This window comes from Trachurus japonicus, chromosome 14, assembly GCF_045865225.1.
Source record: "Trachurus japonicus isolate A0001 chromosome 14, Traja_1.0".
NCBI lineage: Eukaryota > Metazoa > Chordata > Actinopteri > Carangiformes > Carangidae > Trachurus > Trachurus japonicus.
In genome coordinates this window covers 3,604,972-3,626,453 of record NC_140920.1, presented here as the reverse complement: position 1 = coordinate 3,626,453, position 21,482 = coordinate 3,604,972, and the positions used below count along the sequence as shown (strand labels likewise).

Sequence of the window (21,482 nt, the reverse complement as noted above, 5' to 3'; positions counted from 1 at the left end):
TCTTGTTGAGATTCTCCCTCAGAAGTTCCACTTCTTGTTTTTCTATCACCACACTTTTCTCACTGCTTTCCAGTTCTTGTTTTAGCCTTCTGATGGTGTCATCCTGGAGTGCTTGTTCTTGTTGTTTCAAAGCTATCTCATTAATGGCATTCTCATGGTTGTCTCTGTCTCTTTGTAACTGATCTTCTCTCATTTTTATCTCAGACCTCTCCCTTTCACTTTGTCTCTTTCGTTCTCTAGTTGTTCTCTATCCATGTCAAGACTGACCTTCATCTGATTGACATGTTCTCTCTCTCCATTTATGTTGTTCATAGTGGCCTCAACCTTTTCATTCATTTTATTTAGATTCTCCCTCAGACATTCAACTTCTTGTCTTTCTGTCACCACACTCTTCTCACTGCTTTCCAGTTCTTGTTTTAGCCTTTTGATTGTGTCATCCTGGAGTTCTTGTTCTTGTTGTTTTAAAGCAATCTTGTTAATGGCATTCTCAAGGTTGTCTCTGTCTCTTTGTAACTGATCTTCTCTCATTTTTATCTCAGACAGTTCAGTTTTCACTTTGTCTCTTTCGTTCTCTAGTTGTTCTCTATCCATGTCAAGACTGACCTTCATCTGATTGACATGTTCTCTCTCTCCATTTATGTTGTTCATGGCAGCTTCAACCTCTTCCTTCATTTTATTGAGATTCTCCCTCAAAAGTTCCACTTCTTGTCTTTCTGTCACCACACTCTTCTCATTGCTTTCCAGTTCTTGTTTTTGCCTTCTGCTGGTGTCATCCTGGAGTTCTTGTTCTTGTTGTTTTAAAGCAATCTTGTTAATGGCATTCTCAAGGTTGGTTCTGTCTCTTTGTACCTGAAGGGCCAGATCCTTAATTGTGATCTTCTCTCTGTTTATCTCATCCAACAGACTGTCTGCCTGCTCTTTCTTCTCTTGAAGATCAGTCTTTGTGACTTCCAGCTTTCCTCTTTGTTCTTTGATATCTTGTTTCTCTTGTTCTAACATGCCAACTTGTTTCAGGAAGTCAGACCTCATCAGACTTGACTCCCGTCTCTCTTTTTTCAAGTACTCACTGGCTTTGTCTAGATCTACTCTCACAGTTTCTATGAAACTCATTTTATCCATGACTTGACGTTCTCTCATTACCAGCTGAGACCTCTCCCTTTCCAATTCGTTCTTTTCATTCAAGAGCAAGTCTTTCTCCTTGTCAATTTCAGTCTTCATCTGACTGATATGTTCTCTCTCTCTGTTGATGTTGTTCATGGCAGCTTCAACTTCTTCCTGCATTCTGTTGAGATTCTCCCTCAGACGTTCCACTTCTTGTCTTTCTATTACCACACTCTGCTCACTGCTTTCCAGCTCTTGTTTTAGCCTTTTGATTGTTTCATCCTGGAGTTCTTGTTCTTGTTCTTGTTGTTTTAAAGCAATCTTGTTAATGCCATTCTCAAGGTTGGTTCTGTCTCTTTGTACCTGAAGGGCCAGCTCTTTAATTATGATCTTCTCTCTGTTTATCTCATCCAACAGACTGTCTGCAAGCTCTTTCTTCTCTTGTAGCTCAGTCTTTGTGACTTCCAGCTTTTCTTTTTGCTCTTTGATATCTTGTTTCTCTTGTTCTAACATGCCAACTTGTTTCAGGAAGTCAGACCTCATCAGACTTGACTCCCGTCTCTCTTTTTTCAAGTACTCACTGTCTTTGTCTAGATCTACTCTCACGGTTTCTATGAAGCTCATTTTATCCATGACTTGACGTTCTCTCATTACCAGCTGAGACCTCTCCCTTTCCAATTCGTTCTTTTCATTCAAGAGCAAGTCTTTCTCCTTGTCAATTTCAGTCTTCATCTGACTGATATGTTCTCTCTCTCTGTTGATGTTGTTCATGGCAGCTTCAACTTCTTCCTGCATTCTGTTGAGATTCTCCCTCAGACGTTCCACTTCTTGTCTTTCTATTACCACACTCTTCTCACTGCTTTCCAGTTCTTGTTTTAGCCTTTTGATTGTTTCATCCTGGAGTTCTTGTTCTTGTTCTTGTTGTTTTAAAGCAATCTTGTTAATGGCATTCTCAAGGTTGGTTCTGTCTCTTTGTACCTGAAAGGCCAGCTCTTTAATTATGATCTTCTCTCTGTTTATCTCATCCAACAGACTGTCTGCAAGCTCTTTCTTCTCTTGTAGCTCAGTCTTTGTGACTTCCAGCTTTTCTTTTTGCTCTTTGATATCATGTTTCTCTTGTTCTAACATGCCAACTTGTTTCAGGAAGTCAGACCTCATCAGAGTTGACTCCCGTCTCTCTTTTTTCAAGTACTCACTGTCTTTGTCGAGATCTACTCTCACAGTTTCTATGAAGCTCATTTTATCCATGACTTGACGTTCTCTCATTACCAGCTGAGACCTCTCCCTTTCCAATTCGTCCTTTTCACTCATAAGCAAGTCTTTCTCTTTGTCAATCTCAGTCTTCATCTGATTGACATATTCTCTCTCTCTGTTAATGTTGTTCATGGCAGCTTCAACCTCTTCCTTCATTTTATTGAGATTCTCCCTCAAAAGTTCCACTTCTTGTCTTTCTGTCACCACACTCTTCTCACTGCTTTCCGGTTCTTGTTTTGTACTTCTGATGGTGTCATCCTGGAGTTCTTGTTCTTGTTGTTTTAAAGCAATCTTGTTAATGGCACTCTCAAGGTTGGTTCTGTCTCTTTGTACCTGAAGGGCCAGCTCTTTAATTGTGATCTTCTCTCTGTTTATCTCATCCAACAGACTGTCTGCCCGCTCTTTCTTCTCTTGAAGATCAGTCTTTGTGACTTCCAGCTTTCCTCTTTGTTCTTTGATATCTTGTTTCTCTTGTTCTAACATGCCAACTTGTTTCAGGAAGTCAGACCTCATCAGACTTGACTCCCGTCTCTCTTTTTTCAAGTACTCACTGGCTTTGTCTAGATCTACTCTCACAGTTTCTATGAAACTCATTTTATCCATGACTTGACGTTCTCTCATTACCAGCTGAGACCTCTCCCTTTCCAATTCGTTCTTTTCATTCAAGAGCAAGTCTTTCTCCTTGTCAATTTCAGTCTTCATCTGACTGATATGTTCTCTCTCTCTGTTGATGTTGTTCATGGCAGCTTCAACTTCTTCCTGCATTCTGTTGAGATTCTCCCTCAGACGTTCCACTTCTTGTCTTTCTATTACCACACTCTTCTCACTGCTTTCCAGTTCTTGTTTTAGCCTTTTGATTGTTTCATCCTGGAGTTCTTGTTCTTGTTCTTGTTGTTTTAAAGCAATCTTGTTAATGGCATTCTCAAGGTTGGTTCTGTCTCTTTGTACCTGAAGCGTCAGATCTTTAATTGTGATCTTCTCTCTGTTTATCTCATCCAACAGACTGTCTGCATGCTCTTTCTTCTCTTGTAGCTCAGTCTTTGTGTCTTCCAGCTTTTCTTTTTGTTCTTTGATATCATGTTTCTCTTGTTCTAACATGCCAACTTGTTTCAAGAAGTCAGACCTCATCAGAGTTGACTCCCGTCTCTCTTTTTTCAAGTACTCACTGGCTTTGTCGAGATCTACTCTCACGGTTTCTATGAAGCTCATCTTATCCATGACTTGATGTTCTCTCATTACCAGCTGAGACCTCTCCCTTTCCAGTTCATTCTTTTCACTCATAAGCAAGTCTTTCTCTTTGTCAATCTCAGTCTTCATCTGATTGACATATTCTCTCTCTGTGTTGATGTTGTTCATGGCAGCTTCAACCTCTTCCTTCATTTTATTGAGATTCTCCCTCAGATGTTCCAGTTCTTGTCTTTCTATCACCACACTCTTCTCACTGCTTTCCAGTTTTTGTTTTAGCCTTTTGATTGTGTCATCCTGGAGTTCTTGTTCTTGTTGTTTTAAAGCAATCTCGTTAATGGCATTCTCAAGGTTGGTTCTGTCTCTTTGTACCTGAAGGGCCAGCTCTTTAATTATGATCTTCTCTCTGTTTATCTCATCCAACAGACTGTCTGCATGCTCTTTCTTCTCTTGTAGCTCAGTCTTTGTGACTTCCAGATTTTCTTTTTGTTCTTTGATATCTTGTTTCTCTTGTTCTAACATGCCAACTTGTTTCAGGAAGTCAGACCTCATCAGAGTTGACTCCCGTCTCTCTTTTTTCAAGTACTCACTGTCTTTGTCGAGATCTACTCTCACGGTTTCTATGAAGCTCATTTTATCCATGACTTGATGTTCTCTCATGACCAGCTGAGACCTCTCCCTTTCCAATTCGTTCTTTTCACTCATAAGCAAGTCTTTCTCTCTGTCAATCTCAGTCTTCATTTGATTGACATGTTCTCTCTCTCTGTTGATGTTGTTCATGCCAGCTTCAACTTCTTCCTGCATTCTGTTGAGATTCTCCCTCAGATGTTCCAGTTCTTGTCTTTCTATCACCACACTCTTCTCACTGCTTTCCACTTCTTGTTTTAGCCTTTTGATTGTGTCCTCCTGGAGTTCTTGTTCTTGTTCTTTTAAGGCAATCTTGTTAATGGCATCCTCAAGGTTGGTTCTGTCTCTTTGTACCTGAAGCGTCAGATCTTTAATTGTGATCTTCTCTCTGTTTATCTCATCCAACAGACTGTCGGCATGCTCTTTCTTCTCTTGTAGATCAGTCTTTGTGTCTTCCAGCTTTTCTTTTTGTTCTTTGATATCTTGTTTCTCTTGTTCTAACATGCCAACTTGTTTCAAGAAGTCAGACCTCATCAGAGTTGACTCCCGTCTCTCTTTTTTCAAGTACTCACTGGCTTTGTCGAGATCTACTCTCACGGTTTCTATGAAGCTCATCTTATCCATGACTTGATGTTCTCTCATTACCAGCTGAGACCTCTCCCTTTCCAGTTCATTCTTTTCACTCATAAGCAAGTCTTTCTCTTTGTCAATCTCAGTCTTCATCTGATTGACATATTCTCTCTCTCTGTTAATGTTGTTCATGGCAGCTTCAACCTCTTCCTTCATTTTATTGAGATTCTCCCTCAAAAGTTCCACTTCTTGTCTTTCTGTCACCACACTCTTCTCACTGCTTTCCGGTTCTTGTTTTAGCCTTCTGATGGTGTCATCCTGGAGTTCTTGTTCTTGTTGTTTTGAAGCAATCTTGTTAATGGCATTCTCAAGGTTGGTTCTGTCTCTTTGTACCTGAAGGGTCAGATCTTTAATTGTGATCTTCTCTCTGTTTATCTCATCCAACAGACTGTCTGCAAGCTCTTTCGTCTCTTGTAGATCAGTCTTTGTGACTTCAAGATTTTCTTTTTGTTCTTTGATATCTTGTTTTGCTTGTTCTAACATGCCAACTTGTTTCAGGAAGTCAGACCTCATCAGAGTTGACTCCCGTCTCTCTTTTTTCAAGTACTCACTGTCTTTGTCGAGATCTACTCTCACGGTTTCTATGAAGCTCATCTTATCCATGACTTGATGTTCTCTCATTACCAGCTGAGACCTCTCCCTTTCCAATTCATTCTTTTCACTCATAAGCAAGTCTTTCTCTTTGTCAATCTCAGTCTTCATCTGATTGACATATTCTCTCTCCGTGTTGATGTTGTTCATGGCAGCTTCAACCTCTTCCTTCATTTTATTGAGATTCTCCCTCAAAAGTTCCACTTCTTGTCTTTCTGTCACCACACTCTTCTCACTGCTTTCCAGTTTTTGTTTGAGCCTTCTGATGGTGTCATCCTGGAGTTCTTGTTCTTGTTGTTTTAAGGCAATCTTGTTAATGGCATTCTCAAGGTTGGTTCTGTATCTCTGTACCTGAAGGGTCAGATCTTTAATTGTGATCTTCTCTCTGTTTATCTCATCCAACAGACTGTCTGCATGCTCTTTCTTCTCTTGTAGATCAGTCTTTGTGACTTCCAGCTTTTCTTTTTGTTCTTTGATATCTTGTTTCTCTTGTTCTAACATGCCAACTTGTTTCAGGAAGTCAGATCTAATCAAATCCAAGTCCTTTCTCTCAATGTTCATCAACTCCCTGGCTCTATTCAGATCCTCCATGTCTGTCATTAGCTTGACCTTCTGTTTGTCAAGATTTTGTTTTTCAATTTCAAGCTGTTGCATTAACTGATTGTCCATGACTTCTTGTTTCATTACCATCTCTGAAAGCAGATCATTTTTCTCACTTCGTATCAGGTTAGTATAAACTGGGATCTGGGATGCTGCTTGCTCAAAATCAGTGAGTTTTTGATCTAAGACAAGGTGTAATTTCTGCACATCACCACTGTTTTGGTGTAATTTCTCTATTTTGTTTCCCATGTCTCCCCATTTCCTTTCAATCAGCTCTTTGAGTTTACCTTTGAGAGTTTCCAAGCATAGTGTTCTACTTTTTAAGTGATCTTCTCTTACATTTATCTCAGATAATTCAGCTTTTACTTTATCTTTATCTTTCTCAAGTTGTTCTCTGTCAAAGTCAAGACTGACCTTCATCTGATTGAGACATTCTCTCTCTTCCATGATGTTGTTCCTGGTTATTTCAACTTCTTCCTCAAGACTAATCTTCATCTGACTTAATTCCTTTTTCTTTTCAATAATGCTGTTTAAAGCAGGCATGAGCTTGCTTTTCGTCATGTTGAGATATTTCTTCAAGTCTTCCAATCCTTCTCTTTCTGCAAGTACAATGCTCTTAAGAGTTAGCAGTTCCTGGTTGTGTCTTTTGTTTTCATTCTCCTTTAAGTTTTCTTCTTTGAGCTTCAAAGCAATGGTGTTAATCACACTCTCAAGTTTATCTTGTTCTCTCTGTATCTGAACAGTGAGGTTTTTAATGTGGGTCTTCTCTCTTTTTATCTCATCCAACAGACTGTCTGCATGTTCTTTCTTCTCTTGAACCTCTGTCTTTATGATTTCCAGTTTTTCCTTTTGCTCTTTGATATCCTGTTTCTCTTGTTCTAACAAGTCAACTTGTTCCATGATGTCAGACCTCATCATATCCAGGTCTTGTCTCTCCTTGGTCATCATCTCATCAGCTCTAAGCATGTCTTCTTTTTCTTCCTTCAGCAGTTCCTCACGTTTGTCAAGATGGAGTTTCTCACTTGTAAACCTTTGCTTCCAAATGTTTTCAATGTCCTGTTTCTGGATGACCATGTCTGACATTATACTTGTCAAACCTTCCTTCTCTTTCTCTAATAGCTCAGTGTAACAAGCTATGTTTTCTTTCTGTCCATCGAGTTCTGTGAGCTGTTTTTCCAATGAAGTGTACATTATTTGAATATCTTCACTCTTTCGTTGTAAATGCTCCATACTCTCTGTCATGTTGTCACTCATTCTTTTATTCAGTTGTTGAAGTTTTACTCTCAAACTCGCTATGATTTGCATTTTATCCATGACTTCATGTTCTCTTGTTATCAGCTCAGACTTCTCCATTTCCAATGAACTCTTTTCATTCGAAAGCATGTATCTCTCTCTGTCAATTTCTTTTCTTTCTGTCACCACACTCTTCTCACTGCTTTCCAGTTCTTGTTTTAGCCTTCTGATGGTGTCATCCTGGAGTTCTTGTTCTTGTTGTTTTAAAGCAATCTTGTTAATGGCATTCTCAAGGTTGTTTCTGTCTCTTTGTACCTGAAGAGTCAGTTCTTTAATTGTGATCTTCTCTCTGTTTATCTCATCCAACAGGCTGTTGGCATGTTCTTTCTTCTCTTGTAGATCAGTCTTTGTGACTTCCAGCTTTTCTTTTTGTTCTTTGATATCCTGTTTCTCTTGTTCTAACATGCCAACTTGTTTCAGGAAGTCAGACCTCATCAGATCTGACTCCTGTCTCTCTTTGTTCAAGGTCTCACTGGCTTTGTCTAGATCTACTCTCACAGTTTCTATGAAGCTCATTTTATCCATTACTTCTTGTTCTCTCATTACCAGCTGAGACCTCTCCCTTTCCAATTCGTTCTTTTCATTCAAAAGCAAGTCTTTCTCTCTGTCAATTTCAGTCTTCATCTGATTGACATGTTCTCTCTCTCTGTTGATGTTCATGGCAGCTTCAACCTCTTCCTGCATTCTGTTGAGATTCTCCCTCAAAAGTTCCACTTCTTGTCTTTCTGTCAGCACACTCTTCTCACTGCTTTCCAGTTCTTGTTTTAGCCTTCTGATGGTGTCATCCTGCAGTGCCTGTTCTTGTTGTTTTAAAGTAATCTTGTTAATGGCATTCTCAAGGTTGTTTCTGTCTCTCTGTACCTGAAGGGTTAGATCTTTAATTGTGATCTTCTCTCTGTTTATCTCATCCAACAGACTGCCTGCATGCTCTTTCTTCTCTTGTAGCTCAGTCTTTGTGACTTCCAACATTTGTTTTTGCTCTTTAATATCTTGTTTCTCTTGTTCTAGCAAGTCAGCTTGTTTCAGAATGTTAGCCTTCATCAGATCCATCTCTCGACTCTCTTTCTTCACCATCTCATTGGTTCTATCCAGAGCTTCCATGTCATACTTCAGCTTGGCCCTCTGTTTTTCAAGATTTTGTTTCTCGATTTCAAGACTCTGCTTCATTTGACTGTCCATCACTTCTGGCTTCATTGACATCTCTGATAGTATACATATCAGATTATTTTTCTCAGTTTGTATCAGGTCAGTGTAAACTGGGATCTGGGATATCACCTCCTCAAAGTTTGAAAGTTTTTGATCCAATAAAAGGCATAACTTCTGCACATCCTCAGTGTTCTTGTCTAATTTCTGTATTTTGTTTGTTATGTCCCCCCATGTCTTTTCATTTAACTCTTTGAGTTTACCTCTGAGAGTTTCTAAGGATAATATTTTACTCATGAACTGCTCCTCTCTCATTTTCATCTCAGACAGTTCAGCTTTCATTTCATCTTTCTCATTCTCAAGTTGTTCTCTGTCCATGACAAGACTGACCTCCATCGGACTGACACGTACACTCTCTCCACTCATGGTCATGGCGGCTTCTTGTCTTTCTGTAAATACACTCTTCTCACTGCTTTCCAGTTCTTGTTTTTGTCTTCTGATGGTGTCACGCTGGGGTTCATGTTCTTGTTGCTTTAAAATGATCTCGTTCTTGATTCTTGTATTCTCAAGTTCATTTCGTTCTCTCTGCACCTGCAGCGACAGGTCTTTAATTGTGATCTTCTCTCTCTTTATCTCATCCAACAGACTGTCTGTACATTCTTTCTTCTCTTGTAGCTCAGTCTTTGTGACTTCCAGCTTTTCTTTTTGTTCTTTGATATCTTGTTTCTCTTGTTCTAACATGTCAGTTTGTTTTAGGATGTCGGCCCTCATCAGGTCCAGGTCCTGTCTTTCTTTGTTCATTATCTCATTACCTCTATTCAGAGCCTCTCTCTTTTGCTCCAACTCTGCATTTAGTTTCATTAGCTCTGTCTTTTCCAACAAACCATCTTGGGTCAAACGAGTTTCCATTCCCTTTTTGTCAATGACAGATTCCGACAATATACTCCTCAAATCTTTCTTCTTTGTTTTTAATATCTCGAGTGGCTCAACTTTCTGCTCCAAAATACTGATCTGTTTCAGTACATCTTCTTTCTTCTCTTCTAGTTGTATGATTTTGTTTTTTATATCCTTCCTCATCCTTTCATCCAGCTTTTGAAGTTTTTCTCTCAGAGGTTTAATGGATTTCATCTTATTTATGAATTTGTCTTGTTCTGTTTTCAATTCAGCTCTCTCGCCTTCAATTTCTTCCCTTTCATTCAAAAGCATTTGTCTGTCTTTTTCAACACCACTCTTCATCTGACTCAGGTGTTCTCTCTCCTCACTAATGCTGTTCATGGCAGCTTCAAACTCACCTTTCTTATTTTTGAGATCTGTCCTCAAAAGCCCCAGTTCTTCTTTTTCTGTTTGCACAATATTTTCTCTAGTTTCCAGTTGCTGTATTCTTCTTTTATAATCGCCTTCCTTTAGTTCCTGTTCTTTTTGTCTTAATATGATCATCTTCACCTCATTCTCAAGTTCATCTCGTTCTCTCTTTACCTGAAGGGTCAGATCTGTAAGGATGGTCTTCTCTCTGTTTATCTCATCCAGCAGACTTTCTGCATGTTTTTCCTTCTCTTGCAGTTCAGTCTTTGTGGCTTCCAGTTTTTCTTTTTGTTCTTTGATATCTTGTTTCTCTTTTTCTAACAAATCATTTTCTCTCAGAATATCAGATCTTAAAAGCTCTAATTCCTGCCTTTCTCTCTTCATCCTTTCTTTCACTCTTTCTAGATCCAACTTTTCTTGCTTTAGCTTCGGCCTTGCTCCAGTTCCAGCCTTCACCATCTTACCTTCTTCTTCTAAGAGTTGAGTGGTATCTTCACTCTTTTCTAATTTTTCATCAGTTCCGACATGTTTTGTTTTTGCCTCTTGTGGTTCATGTTCCGCTAAATGATCAGATTTTTTATGGATGCCATCTTTTCTAAAGTCAAATCTATACTTCAGTTTCTTTTTACTTAATGTTTCTTTTCCTGGTGTGGTGTCATGTTGTAACTCTGGCTTTAAAATGTCTTCCTCCACCTTAATGTCCCTTTTATAGAGTTCATCAAATTCCAACACAGGTGTTTCCTCCAGCTTATCTGAAGGTATTTTTTCTTTCAATTGATCCTCTAAATTCACATCTTCTCCTTGCTCTTCTTGTTTTATGTACTGGACTTTTTTCCTTGTTCCTCGTGGCTCATCTGTCTGAGTTTGCATATTTTTCTTGTCACTTTCAGGAATTCCTTGTCCAGTAGTTTCAATCACCCTTCTCCTTTCTCTTGTTTCTTTCTTTTCTTCCTGTTGTTCTTCTTCAATGATTAATGTCTTTGCTTTGAGAAACTCCCTTTTGTTTTCCAGTTCCTTTTCTCTCAGGGCTGACTCGTCTGATTCGTCTTCGACTTTTAACTCCAATTGCCAAAAATGTGTTTTCTTCTGCTGCATGGCCTTTAACACAGAAATCATATTTTCCTTCTGTTTTTTGATATCCATCTTGATACGTTCCACTCCTTTCATTGCCTGGGCGATCATATTTGTCTGGGTGGTGATGTCTTGATCTTCATCTTTAATTGCTCCAGTCAAATCTTCACAGCATTTAATCATGTTCTTACATTTTTCATTGCATGTGTGAATTAGATCCCAGTGCTTCTGATCTTGGTTTCCAGCCAACTGCTCAGCGCCACGTCTATCCTCATCCTTTTCTCTTTGCAACTTCAGCTTCATGATCTCTAATTCATCTCTCTCAGTGACGATCCTCTCCAGCTTCTGGTCTAGCTCTTTCCTCTTCTTCCTTGTCTCCCTCTTCAGGGAATCTTTTCCCTCTTTGAGCTCATCCCACATCTTTTTAACTTCCTGATCTTTTCTAAGCCCCTTTCGGATCATCTGTTGATTTTCTCTTTTTTCCATCTCCAACTCAGACTTCAACACTTCAATCTCTCTTCTTTCTCTTTTAACAGTCGCTAGTTTGATATCAAGCTCACGTTGTTGTGTTTGGATATCGTCCCTGATTAGGACCATCCCATCCATCTCTGTCTCCGCCGGTATCATCAGCTTTTCATAGGCTATCTGTATACGAGATTTTATTCTGATCATGTTGTCTCTTACAGTCCTGGTCTCGCCTTTTAATGCTTCAAGTCCTTCTTTTTGTTTCACTAAGTGAATGTTTACCTTTTCCAGAGTTCCCATTTCCCTTCTAATTATTTCCAAATGTACATTAATCTTTTGTCTCATGTTTTGTTGATCAGTAAGGAAATGTGTGACCTTTAAGCTTTGTTGTACCATTTCCACTTTATGCTTCTCCAGCTCTCTCTTCTCAGTAAGCTCTTCCGTCTGGTGTTTCACTTTCATTCTCAAGATGTCTAACTCATCCCTCTCTCTCAAAGTTTTTTCTAGTCTTTGGTCCAATTCCCGTTTTTTCTTTTTGCTCTCTCTCCTCAGAGAGTCCTTTTCTTTTTGTATTTCATTCCATATCATTTCAATCTCCTCTTTTTTTCTCATGATTTTTCTAAATGTCTTTTCACCTTCCTTTCTCTTCATTTCAAGTTCTGACTTCAGCAGCTCCATTTCTCTTATTTCTCTCTTGGTTCTTTGCCCTTTGTCATCAAGCTCCTGTTTCTGTCTTTCAATATTGTCCCTTAAACAGTTCATTTCATGTATTTCTGCCACAATTTGCTGTCTTGCAATTTTCACATTCTCACTCTCTACTTGAATCCGTTGTTGCAGCATCTCAAGCTCTTCTGGCTTGGTCTTTTGTTTCACTTTTTCACTTTTCAGTTGTTTATTTTCACTGTTCTTCTTATCTAAATCCCCCCGTATCTGCATGATGTCTTCCTCCAGTTTCTCCTTATCCCGTCTCAGTCTGCTGATCTCATTTTTCATTTCTTCTTCCCTTTCTAAATCAATTTCAGCTCTGTCATCTTTCTTTATATCTTCTCTATCCCTTTTCTGCCCGATTTCATTCATGAGTTTTTGCAGGTCGGCTCTTTCACTGGATATTAAAAGGTAACTGGTGTCCAGGTCATGTTTTGTAGAATTAATCTCATTGTTTACATTTTCTAACTGTCTTTGTTTTTCTTGGGTCTCCTTCATAATAACCTGTATATCCTCGCTTTTCTTTCTGGTCTTCATTGCTATTTTTTCCATGGTGCTCATAGCTTTTGCCATTTCCCCCTGCTTCTGCTCAATCTCTTCCCTTTGTTGCTGAATTTTCATTCTTAAAATATCTAATTCGTCTCTCTCTCTCAATGTTCTCTCTAACCTCTGATCCAGTTCTCTTTCCTGTTTTTTTGCTGCAGTTTTCATTTGTTTCAAGTTGCTCATTTTCTCTTCCAGATGCATTTCACTTTCTCTCATTGCACTTTGGACTTCTTTCAAAAACACTTGGAATTGTTTCATCTCTTGTATTAATCCATCTGTTTCATTTTCTTTATCCCTGTGATCTTTGTCAATGCCCAATTTCTCAGGTAAGTGTTTTAGCTCCACTTTTACTAACCTCATGATTTCTTGTGTTCTACACATCTCTTCCCTAAGTCTTTGTATATCACTACTTCCTATGTCCTTTTTATCAAAACCTTCATCCATTTCCTCAGTTTGTGACTGTAGATCTATGGTTGGCCCTTGTCTTTGTTTTTGCTTCTCGACATCTGATCTCATCAACTGAGACTCATCATGTTCTTCTTCCTTCATTGTGCTGCTGCTTTCCTCCTTTTCCTCCTGGACTTCCGATGTAGTCATTTCCCTTTTTAAAACATTTATAACCCACAAACTGTCTCTGTGCTCTGTTTCTTGCAACAATTCAGTCACATTTGCAGTTTCCTTGAATAAAATTTGTAAACCAGCCTCAGTCTCTGGTCTCTGACTCTGCAGATCATTTATATCGATAAAGAGTCTTTTAATCTCTTGGGTTTTTTCATCCATGTTCTCCACAGCATACTTTATTTGCTCTTTGATTTCCTCTTCACTCTGCTTGAGTTTGGATATCTGCTTTTCCAATTCTACCCTTTGTCTTTCATTTATTTTCAATTCTGTCTGATCTTCATCTTCTAATGTTTCTTCGTGAATTTCTGTCTGCATCTGTAAGAAAATGTTCTGCCTTTCCTTAATGTCTACTGCAGAAAACTCAAATTGCCTTTGCTCCTGTTCTTTAATTTCTTCACGTTCATGCTGGCCTTCTAATGTTATCGTCTGTTGCAAAGACACAGCCTCTTGTGTGATTTCATCTTCGGGTCTTTGTTCATCCGTTGGAATTTCCAGTGTTTGATCTTTGAGAGATTTTCTGTGTGTTTCTTTCTGTGGTTCTTGAAGTTTAGATGTTTTCACTGTTTCAGTCAACATCCATCGATTGACCTGAGCTTTCAGGGAAGTCAGTTTGTCCTTCACAAAAAGAAAAACATGCTGTTTTTGTTAGCAAAGAGATTAAAGACAGATGTAAAGGCAACACTAAAGCGTAGTATTTGTCTGTTATGTCTCTGCATTGTATTTTTTTTTGTATCAATATTTACAAAGATTTAAGGGAAACATTTGAATGAGTGAAGTTCAGATGCAAGACATGCATGTTGAAAGGAAACAATAGTAAGAGTTATTACTTGATGTGGTTTCTGACTCCTTATCCAGAGGCCAAACAATAACAAGATTTTCAAGGTCCTGACTGGCCTTCTGTGTGAGGTGCTTAGTGATTGCACAGTATTTTCCAAATCATTTGCAAAATGGTGCAACTTTGAGGAAAAGATGCAATGTATATAGGCTATATACGTATATCTCAATAAAAATAAGTAATATTTTAAATTATCATAAATACTCTTACAGTTGCCACTTCCCTTGCTTTCCTGATTCAATTTTTTTTTTAAGTGCTCTGAGAAGGCATTATCTGGCTGCGTATAGTTACGAGGTTGGATGTTGGCCACCAACATTTTCAAGTCGAACATGAGGTGAAAAAGGTTAGAAACCATTGCCATTAACAAATGAACAACAGTCAAACATTTCGATCTACATCATCTAATCATCTTCAACCTCTACCACTATAATGTGATGATGGTAATCCATTAAAAAGGTCTTTTGCACAGCAGATATCTTACTAATCATATCATAGCAATACCTGTATACCCTGGAACTGGCACAGCTAAATTATTCATATGAAATCACACCTATTCTGCGTGTTAATGACAAAAAAAAAGACTTACCATGAACGCCTTGACTTCTTCCTTGTTCTTTTCCAATTGCCTTTGGGCTCTGAACATTTCCTCCTGTGTGTCCTGTGTGTAGTTGATCTCTCTGACAGCCTTTTCGATGTTGGCGTTCATCTCAGCCATAGTCTGAACTGCAGTTATTATATCTTCCACTTTTTGCCCGACCTCCTCCCTTTGCCGGTCCATCTTCACCTTCATGATTTCTAACTCATCCCTCTCTTTGATGACCTTCTCCTGCCACTGTTCCAGTTTCCTTCTCTTTTTCTTGTCTTGAAAATTCTTCCACTTGGTTTGGCTCTTTTCTTCTGCAAATATCCTCTCCCTTTGCCCAGCATCTTCTCTCACCATACGCAGCATCTCTCTGACTCCTTGTATTTCAGAAATCACGCTCCGCATCCCAGCTGCCACTTCCTTTGTGGCTCTTGCCTCCATACCTTCCTCGTCAAACTGATTTTCCTCATGTTCTGTTATTTCTCTTGTTCTGTCAACCTGTTGTTCTGTCTCATGCTCATCCAGCTCTGACCTCTGCCCATCAGCCTGATCTGGTTCAGTCTCTTTCGTCTTCTTGCTCATATGTTCCTTTTGTCTGTCTTCAAGCATGTCCCACAGTGTGTCCATCTCTTCCCGGATCCTGCCAAGTTTTACCTTCACACTGCCATAGGTGTCTGTTTCTTTTTTCATTTCCACCTCTGAGCCTTCAGCTTTCTGCGTTTCAATATCACTTTGAAGTTTTGTCCACCTTTGCTTGACCTTGTTGATATTTAAGGTAATATTATGTTTCATGTGCTCAATTTCATTCTTGCGTTGTGAAATATAATCTTCACTAGTCTTCAACTCTTCCTTTATGTTTGCTATGTTTTTCTCAGTTTGCTCTTTTGCTTCGAGCATCATTTTCTTGTTTTTGTCCATCGCACTCAGCAGACTCGCCACAATCTCATGATCTCGCTTTCCCGTGTCTTCTTCGGGTTCCTTACTTTCTTGTCTTGTCTTATCAGATTTAATCATTTCTAACTTGTGTCGCTCACTGATGATCTTAATGCGTCTTTTGTCCAGATCGTCCCTCTCTTTGGATATTTCAGCCTGCATATTTTGAAGCTGCAGTTTATCTTGAATGGCTTCATTTTTATTCTCTTTGAGTTCCTCAATAACACTCTCCATCTTTAATCTCAGAGTTTTTAATAATGAGTTCTGCTCGTGTTTTTCAGCTGTCAATCTGTCAATGTCATTCTGTTGCTCTTCTGTCTTTGTCCTCAGGTATCCAATTTCAATTTCTCTCTCTTTCCAGTGTTCTTCAATCTCCTCCAGGAGTCGGCATGTCAGTTGTTTTTGCCTTTTAATGATCTCCCTGTTGGTTTCCATCTCGACTGTTTGTTTGTCCTCTAATTCTTTGATGTTTACCGTTGTGCTGCTCCGTTGGCTTTGTTCTGTTGGTTAAGAAAATGGACAGAATATCAGTGGCATTAATACTTCTCTACCTCCTCCTCCCTTGCACTGACAGCCCATGCTATCCCTTACTGCTAGTAGCCTACTTATTTTCCAGTGGTGATACTGACTCTAGTGATGCAAAGCTGCAGACTACAATTTCACATCCCAGAAAACTCATAACCATCCCTCATCTCCCCTCTTAAAGGATTTTTCCTGCTTTCTCTGAAATGTGTTTTTCAACCCAGAGGTGATGCTTTGATGTTGGATCACCGTCACCTAGAACCTGCTGTTCCCTCTGCACCGTGTGTCTTCTAAGCTGGCGTGTCCAAAATGTGATAGACACTAATTTACAAATGTCTGCTACCAAGTGGCAGAGCAGCTGAAACACTAAACAGAACATGTCTGTGGGTTTGTGTGGTTTTCATAACACAGAGAGTGAAATATTACAATGCAACATAGGTCAGATTGCAACAATGTAACATTATAACTAAAAAAATTGTATTAAAATAAACATTTAAATTTTAAGGAATCACTATACATTCAACATAGTACAAACTTTTCCTTAGTTTGTTTAGGCTACATGACATGTATGAGCTATCTTAACTCACACTAAACAGCTTAAACGTCAGCCAAACATATCTTCTACTATGTAACGCAAATAGAATTTCTCACCAGTAAACTGACGGTTAAATTACCTACTTTTTTTGTATCGTAATAGATGTCTCACCTGCAGAAGCCACAGATACACTAAACAGAACATGTAGGTGGTTTTGTGTGGTTTTCAAAACACAGAGAGTAAAATATTACAATGCAACATAGGTCAGATTGCAACAATGTAACATTATGACTAAAAAAAAATAGGCCTATAGCCTACATTCAATATACAAACCTTTCCTTGTTTTGTTTAGGCTACATGACATGTATGAGCTAGCTTAATTTACACCAAACAGCCTGTATGTATGTAACGCAAATAGAATTTCTCACCAGTAAATTGTCTGTTAAATTACCTACTTTTTGCATCGTAATGAACAGGTGTGTGTGTGTCTCACCTGCAGCAGCAGCAGCAGCTTCCTCCAGTGACAGACTGACTGTGGACGGTGATGCCTCCTCCTGCTCCACAGAGGAAAACAGCGCCCCCGTGTGTTGCGGTGGAGTCAGAGCCTCGGCGGGGGCTGTGGCTGTGGCTGTGGGGGGCTGTGTGACGTGCTCTTCTGGGTCTTCCGGGAGGTTTCCCACTACGGATCAATGGGATTTGATAATATTGTGTAAAAAAAGGTGTGTCTGTTTAAACATAGGCTATCACTGTAAATCCGTGGAACATGTGACACGTTTAAAACTTAAACACCAGTGTGTAAGACCCAAACTAAACACCAGCTGTTTATCTATGGACAGAAGTGTTCTCTTCTTCAACACTGGTGTTTTTTTTTATGTTTCAGCCAAGACTTTTCTATTTTTTAACACCTTGAGAACACCTCAAACCAACAAGTGTTCTGATATTAAACACATATGATTGCACTGGTGAAAGTGAATGGGGACTAGCGTTTAGATTTCAACTTGATCGATGCACAATAACTAGTTATAGTTATTCCAGGAAGGATTTCATCATTTAACCAAACATTTAAAATCTGCCAAAGAAGAACCAAATGTTTTATTTTTTATTTTTTTATATCACAACCTGCACCTTACTCTCTCACAGTCACTCTTTAAAAATCTACTTCCAAGGAATGTAAACACACTGGCAGTTTGTTAGTGTGTTTATCATACACAAATGTAATGTATTCAAATGCAGTGCAAATATTCATGAACCAAACATAATCCTTTGGACAAATTGAATATCAATGGGCTACATACCACGGTCTCCTGGTTCAGCCATGTTTCCGCACTACGATGTCAAAACTGGTGTTTCCCATGAATTCACAGACACCTCAGGATAAAAGATATGAAATTAGAATAGCTATGTTACGCACATTGAAATTACAACAACTACAACAAACCTATTTGTGAAATCTTATACATAACATTTCTAAGTGAATTAATGTATTGAAGCATTGGAAATGTCTAATATTATTGTTTTTCTCTTACCTCATCTTCTCTAACGATGTTTAAGTCCAAGTCCTAGGGGGTGAGGAGCATTTGGGAGAGTGGCGTGCTGTTCTGCTGAGGTGTTAAAGGTCTGTGGAGATCGGTGGAGATGAGGCAAGCTACTATAGTCGTATTATCTTCAAAACATTTTATATCTCCTCATTCCACATGTTTGTTGACCATCAGGTCTGGTTGTCAGATGTTACACCCAGTAAGTGTGTGTATGGGTGGGTGACGTATAAGTGGGGTGAAACATCTTGCTCTGTGAGTCTGGTCTCAGCTGATAAGGGTGGGGTTTGCGTTTAGTTTTTAGTCTAGGCCGGGTTACCCTCCTCAAACATGCTTATACACATATTATGATTATTATTAACACCAACAGCAGAAGGTGACACAAACCCACAGTCCTGGAGAATATAAATGACAGTTTAGGTGAAACTTAATCATGTACATACAGCCACATTTTCCATTCATCTACAAGTAACACATCAGAAGACTGTGTATTTGATTTATTTGGCCATTTAACAGGGCATTAAAAAAAAAGAAACGGTGTCGGATTAATTTAACTCTCCTATCTGACTGTAAACTACCAGTTTAAAGCCAAGTGTCAGTGGCACCTCTGTGATGAACAGCTGCTCATTTAGAGAATGAAATTATCTCCTGAACGATGCATCAAACTGTCAGTAAAAGACGTGACATGGTCACTGTCTCTTTATACAGTAGATGTGCCCTGCAGTTTCCCCAACTTCATTGTATTTACATCGTTTTCTCTACTGTTCAGCCACACTGCACTGAAAGATGTAAAACCTAAAGACCCTTCAGATGTGATTTGGATATTACATTTTGCACCAAGATAAATTAGTTCATATATAAAACTTTTTCCAATCAATGCAGTAGAATAAGCACATTTCCCTCTGGAATTTAGAAATAAGGTACATAACATATAATGGGAATGTAGAAAATACTATAACATCAAATATTATTATATAACATTGTGTATTTATCAATAATCTCAACCCCCGTTGAATTACTGTAAAGACAGGAGTCACTGCAGTTTCTGTGGAAAGTCTCTAGTCTACAGGCTCCAACACAGACTCAGACATTTTTCCCAGCAGTGACCTGAGGCTACGTTATTCACTAAGCGACTGACGCTCAGCATGTTGAATGACACACTCAGTAGGTGTTCAACCGTATGTGTTTAAAGCTGGATGTTAATCTGATGTGTGCCCTTTCTGCTGAAGTGGCAAGAGTTTGGCATGGAAAAGTATAAGCTACTATGACCTCATGGCTCAATTCAAGAAAAGGCTGTGAATGAAGAGAAAAAACTAAAGATGATCCACTTATATAATGTTAAATCAATCAGTTTCGGTGAAAGAAAGAACATTTTAAATGGTTTTCATTCATCTTTTCTATACAATTCAAATATGTTGTCACTGTTTTTATAGAATAAATAGTCTACAGATGTTGTGAAGGATTTCCTTTTTTGAAATCTGAAAAACATATCCTTATGTCTTATAATAAACTTTGTCATCGGTTTATTATTATTCTTTTTGCTGTGATTACCACAGGACTGTGGTGATAATTGTTGCCTTAGTGTACATTTTTAACACCCACGCTGCTTCCTGTGTCATATCCGGTACAACACTGCTCGTTGTGTCCGGACTGAAAAGAGTTGTGTGTGGACTTCTCTGGGAGCGGCTCCTCTGTCACTCCTCTCTCCTCTCCTCTCTTTGGCTGCATCAAGGCACGGGACTGGAGGCAGAACACCACCGGATGTGGGAACAGTTGACCTCCAAAATAAGAGCATGGACTCTATCAGTTTTATGAAAGATATCATGGGAAGTTATAAAAATCAACAAAATGTGAACAAAAGGTGCATATAATGTTGTTTATTTATGTTTAAAAGCTCTACTCGCTCCGACATCTTAGTTATTATAACATAGAAAACAAAAACAAATTTATTTTGAAATCCCAACTGTGATGTTACACCGATCCTACAATATTGTTTGTGCCGCGAGCGGTCAACTTTAACCCTGTGTGTGTGTGTGTGTTTTTTTTTAGACATCTATAGGCCTTTATGTGAAGAGTTGTCAGCGGGGGTCGCTGTTCTTTCGGGGGTTAAACTTGTCACGGGTGACGGGCTCTCGTGGCCGTGGGTGTCTTGTTGTCGCTTCTGTCATTGCGTTGCGTCGGTCGGTTCCTGGAAAATACTGCTTCACACTCCCATTGACCCTCCTACCGTCATGCCCACCGCTGGAACAGCTGCATCAAGCTACACACGCGCAGACGCACGAGACAGGAAGTGGGCGGGTGCCTTCAAAGTAATGGTACATAACGTGACCGTAAGAGGTAGAAAAGAGACGCATTTAGGGGTATTTAAAGATGCATTTTCAATTTATAATGCTTTGATTGGGGATGTGTTTCAATTAAGAGTAAGAAAATAGCCAGAAAATGCATTTTTATGTCAATAACCTACCTGCTGAGTGGGAGTTTTATTTTGAAATATGCGTGTGGCTGTGACATTTTTAAAATCAGCCGTCTTTACACTGATGTCGTGGTACAAAACATACCGTACAGACCTCCCAGCTTCGCGATTATCCAAGTGCTCCGACAGCTTCACCGGAACAGAGCTGTAAAAAAAAAAGAGAGAGAGAGAGAGAGAAGAACAAGAAGAAGAACAAGAGAAAAAAAAGAAAAGAAAGAGAAAACACGACTCTAAAATATGGAGGATTTACAGTGAAGTAACAGGATTATACACACACCGTGGACTTTTTCCTGCCACTCTTCTTTTTCCCTTCTGGACTCTTGGACACTCCTTGTTTTGTGCGCTGGATGTGGATCAAAACCAGCGGGGATCCCAGTAAAACCTTCCCTGGTGGGTTTGGTAAGTTGGGACTTTTAGTGTTAAAGTGCATGATCGATTCCTGTGAGCTCCTGTTGTTGAAATAAAACGCCACAGTGCTGTCTGTGCTGTGCTTCCCTCGCTCCGGGGCTCCAACATGCTGCTTGTTGAAGTGTTGTGGCTGGCAGCTCAGAGTCAAACCGAGCCTATAGGAAAAAAAACCATGTAAGATGGTTATAATGTTTAATAACAGCAATAATAATAATTAAAAAAGTCAAACTAACACCCGGACAGACGCGTAAACAGGAGAAAATGTTGCATTCAAAGGCCTCACAGGAAAATATCTGTGTGTTACAGTGGGTTTAGTGTAAACTGACTCTCCATCAAATGAGTGTAATCAGTTTGTTTTGTGAATTATTGATATGTGAAAATCAGTGGCTCCCTCAGGGAAGACAATAGCATGTCAGATAGCTGAGGTTAAACTGTCCTGTCAGGCAGCAGCTACTACTATACACACACACACATACACCAACATATAACAATCCTTTGAAATACATTTTGTATCTCAGACATCC

The 21,482-nt window shown here is 39.1% G+C and overlaps 2 protein-coding genes and 1 long non-coding RNA gene across 5 annotated transcripts in view; 1 reads left to right on the top strand and 2 right to left on the bottom strand.

The window, feature by feature from the left end:
- The window catches only part of LOC146974038 (uncharacterized), a 35,152-nt gene extending 19,088 nt beyond the window's left edge, over nucleotides 1-16,064 (bottom strand). Inside the window, exons 1-3 of the mRNA XM_085798914.1 lie at nucleotides 16,037-16,064; nucleotides 14,556-15,985; nucleotides 268-13,749 (exon numbers count right to left, since the gene is read on the bottom strand). Coding sequence (XP_085655040.1) covers nucleotides 268-13,749; nucleotides 14,556-15,985; nucleotides 16,037-16,064 — 14,940 coding nt within the window. The remainder of the gene's footprint in view (nucleotides 1-267; nucleotides 13,750-14,555; nucleotides 15,986-16,036) is intronic.
- Nucleotides 16,065-17,035: 971 nt separating this feature from the next.
- On the bottom strand, nucleotides 17,036-18,163 carry LOC146974037 (uncharacterized). Its single transcript, XR_015037585.1, has 3 exons — nucleotides 18,069-18,163; nucleotides 17,838-17,910; nucleotides 17,036-17,221 (listed from the first exon to the last, which is right to left on the bottom strand). It is a non-coding gene; the product is annotated as an uncharacterized LOC146974037 (long non-coding RNA).
- A 2,444-nt stretch (nucleotides 18,164-20,607) lies between these two features.
- cblb (Cbl proto-oncogene B, E3 ubiquitin protein ligase) overlaps nucleotides 20,608-21,482 on the top strand; it is a 68,402-nt gene continuing 67,527 nt past the window's right edge. For 2 of the 3 annotated variants that reach the window (XM_085797106.1, XM_085797107.1), the window contains exon 1: nucleotides 20,614-20,949. The gene's annotated coding sequence lies outside the window, so the exon portion shown is untranslated. Of the gene's footprint in view, nucleotides 20,950-21,482 lie in introns of all 3 variants that reach the window. The other variant, XM_085797104.1, reaches the window with a different exon arrangement.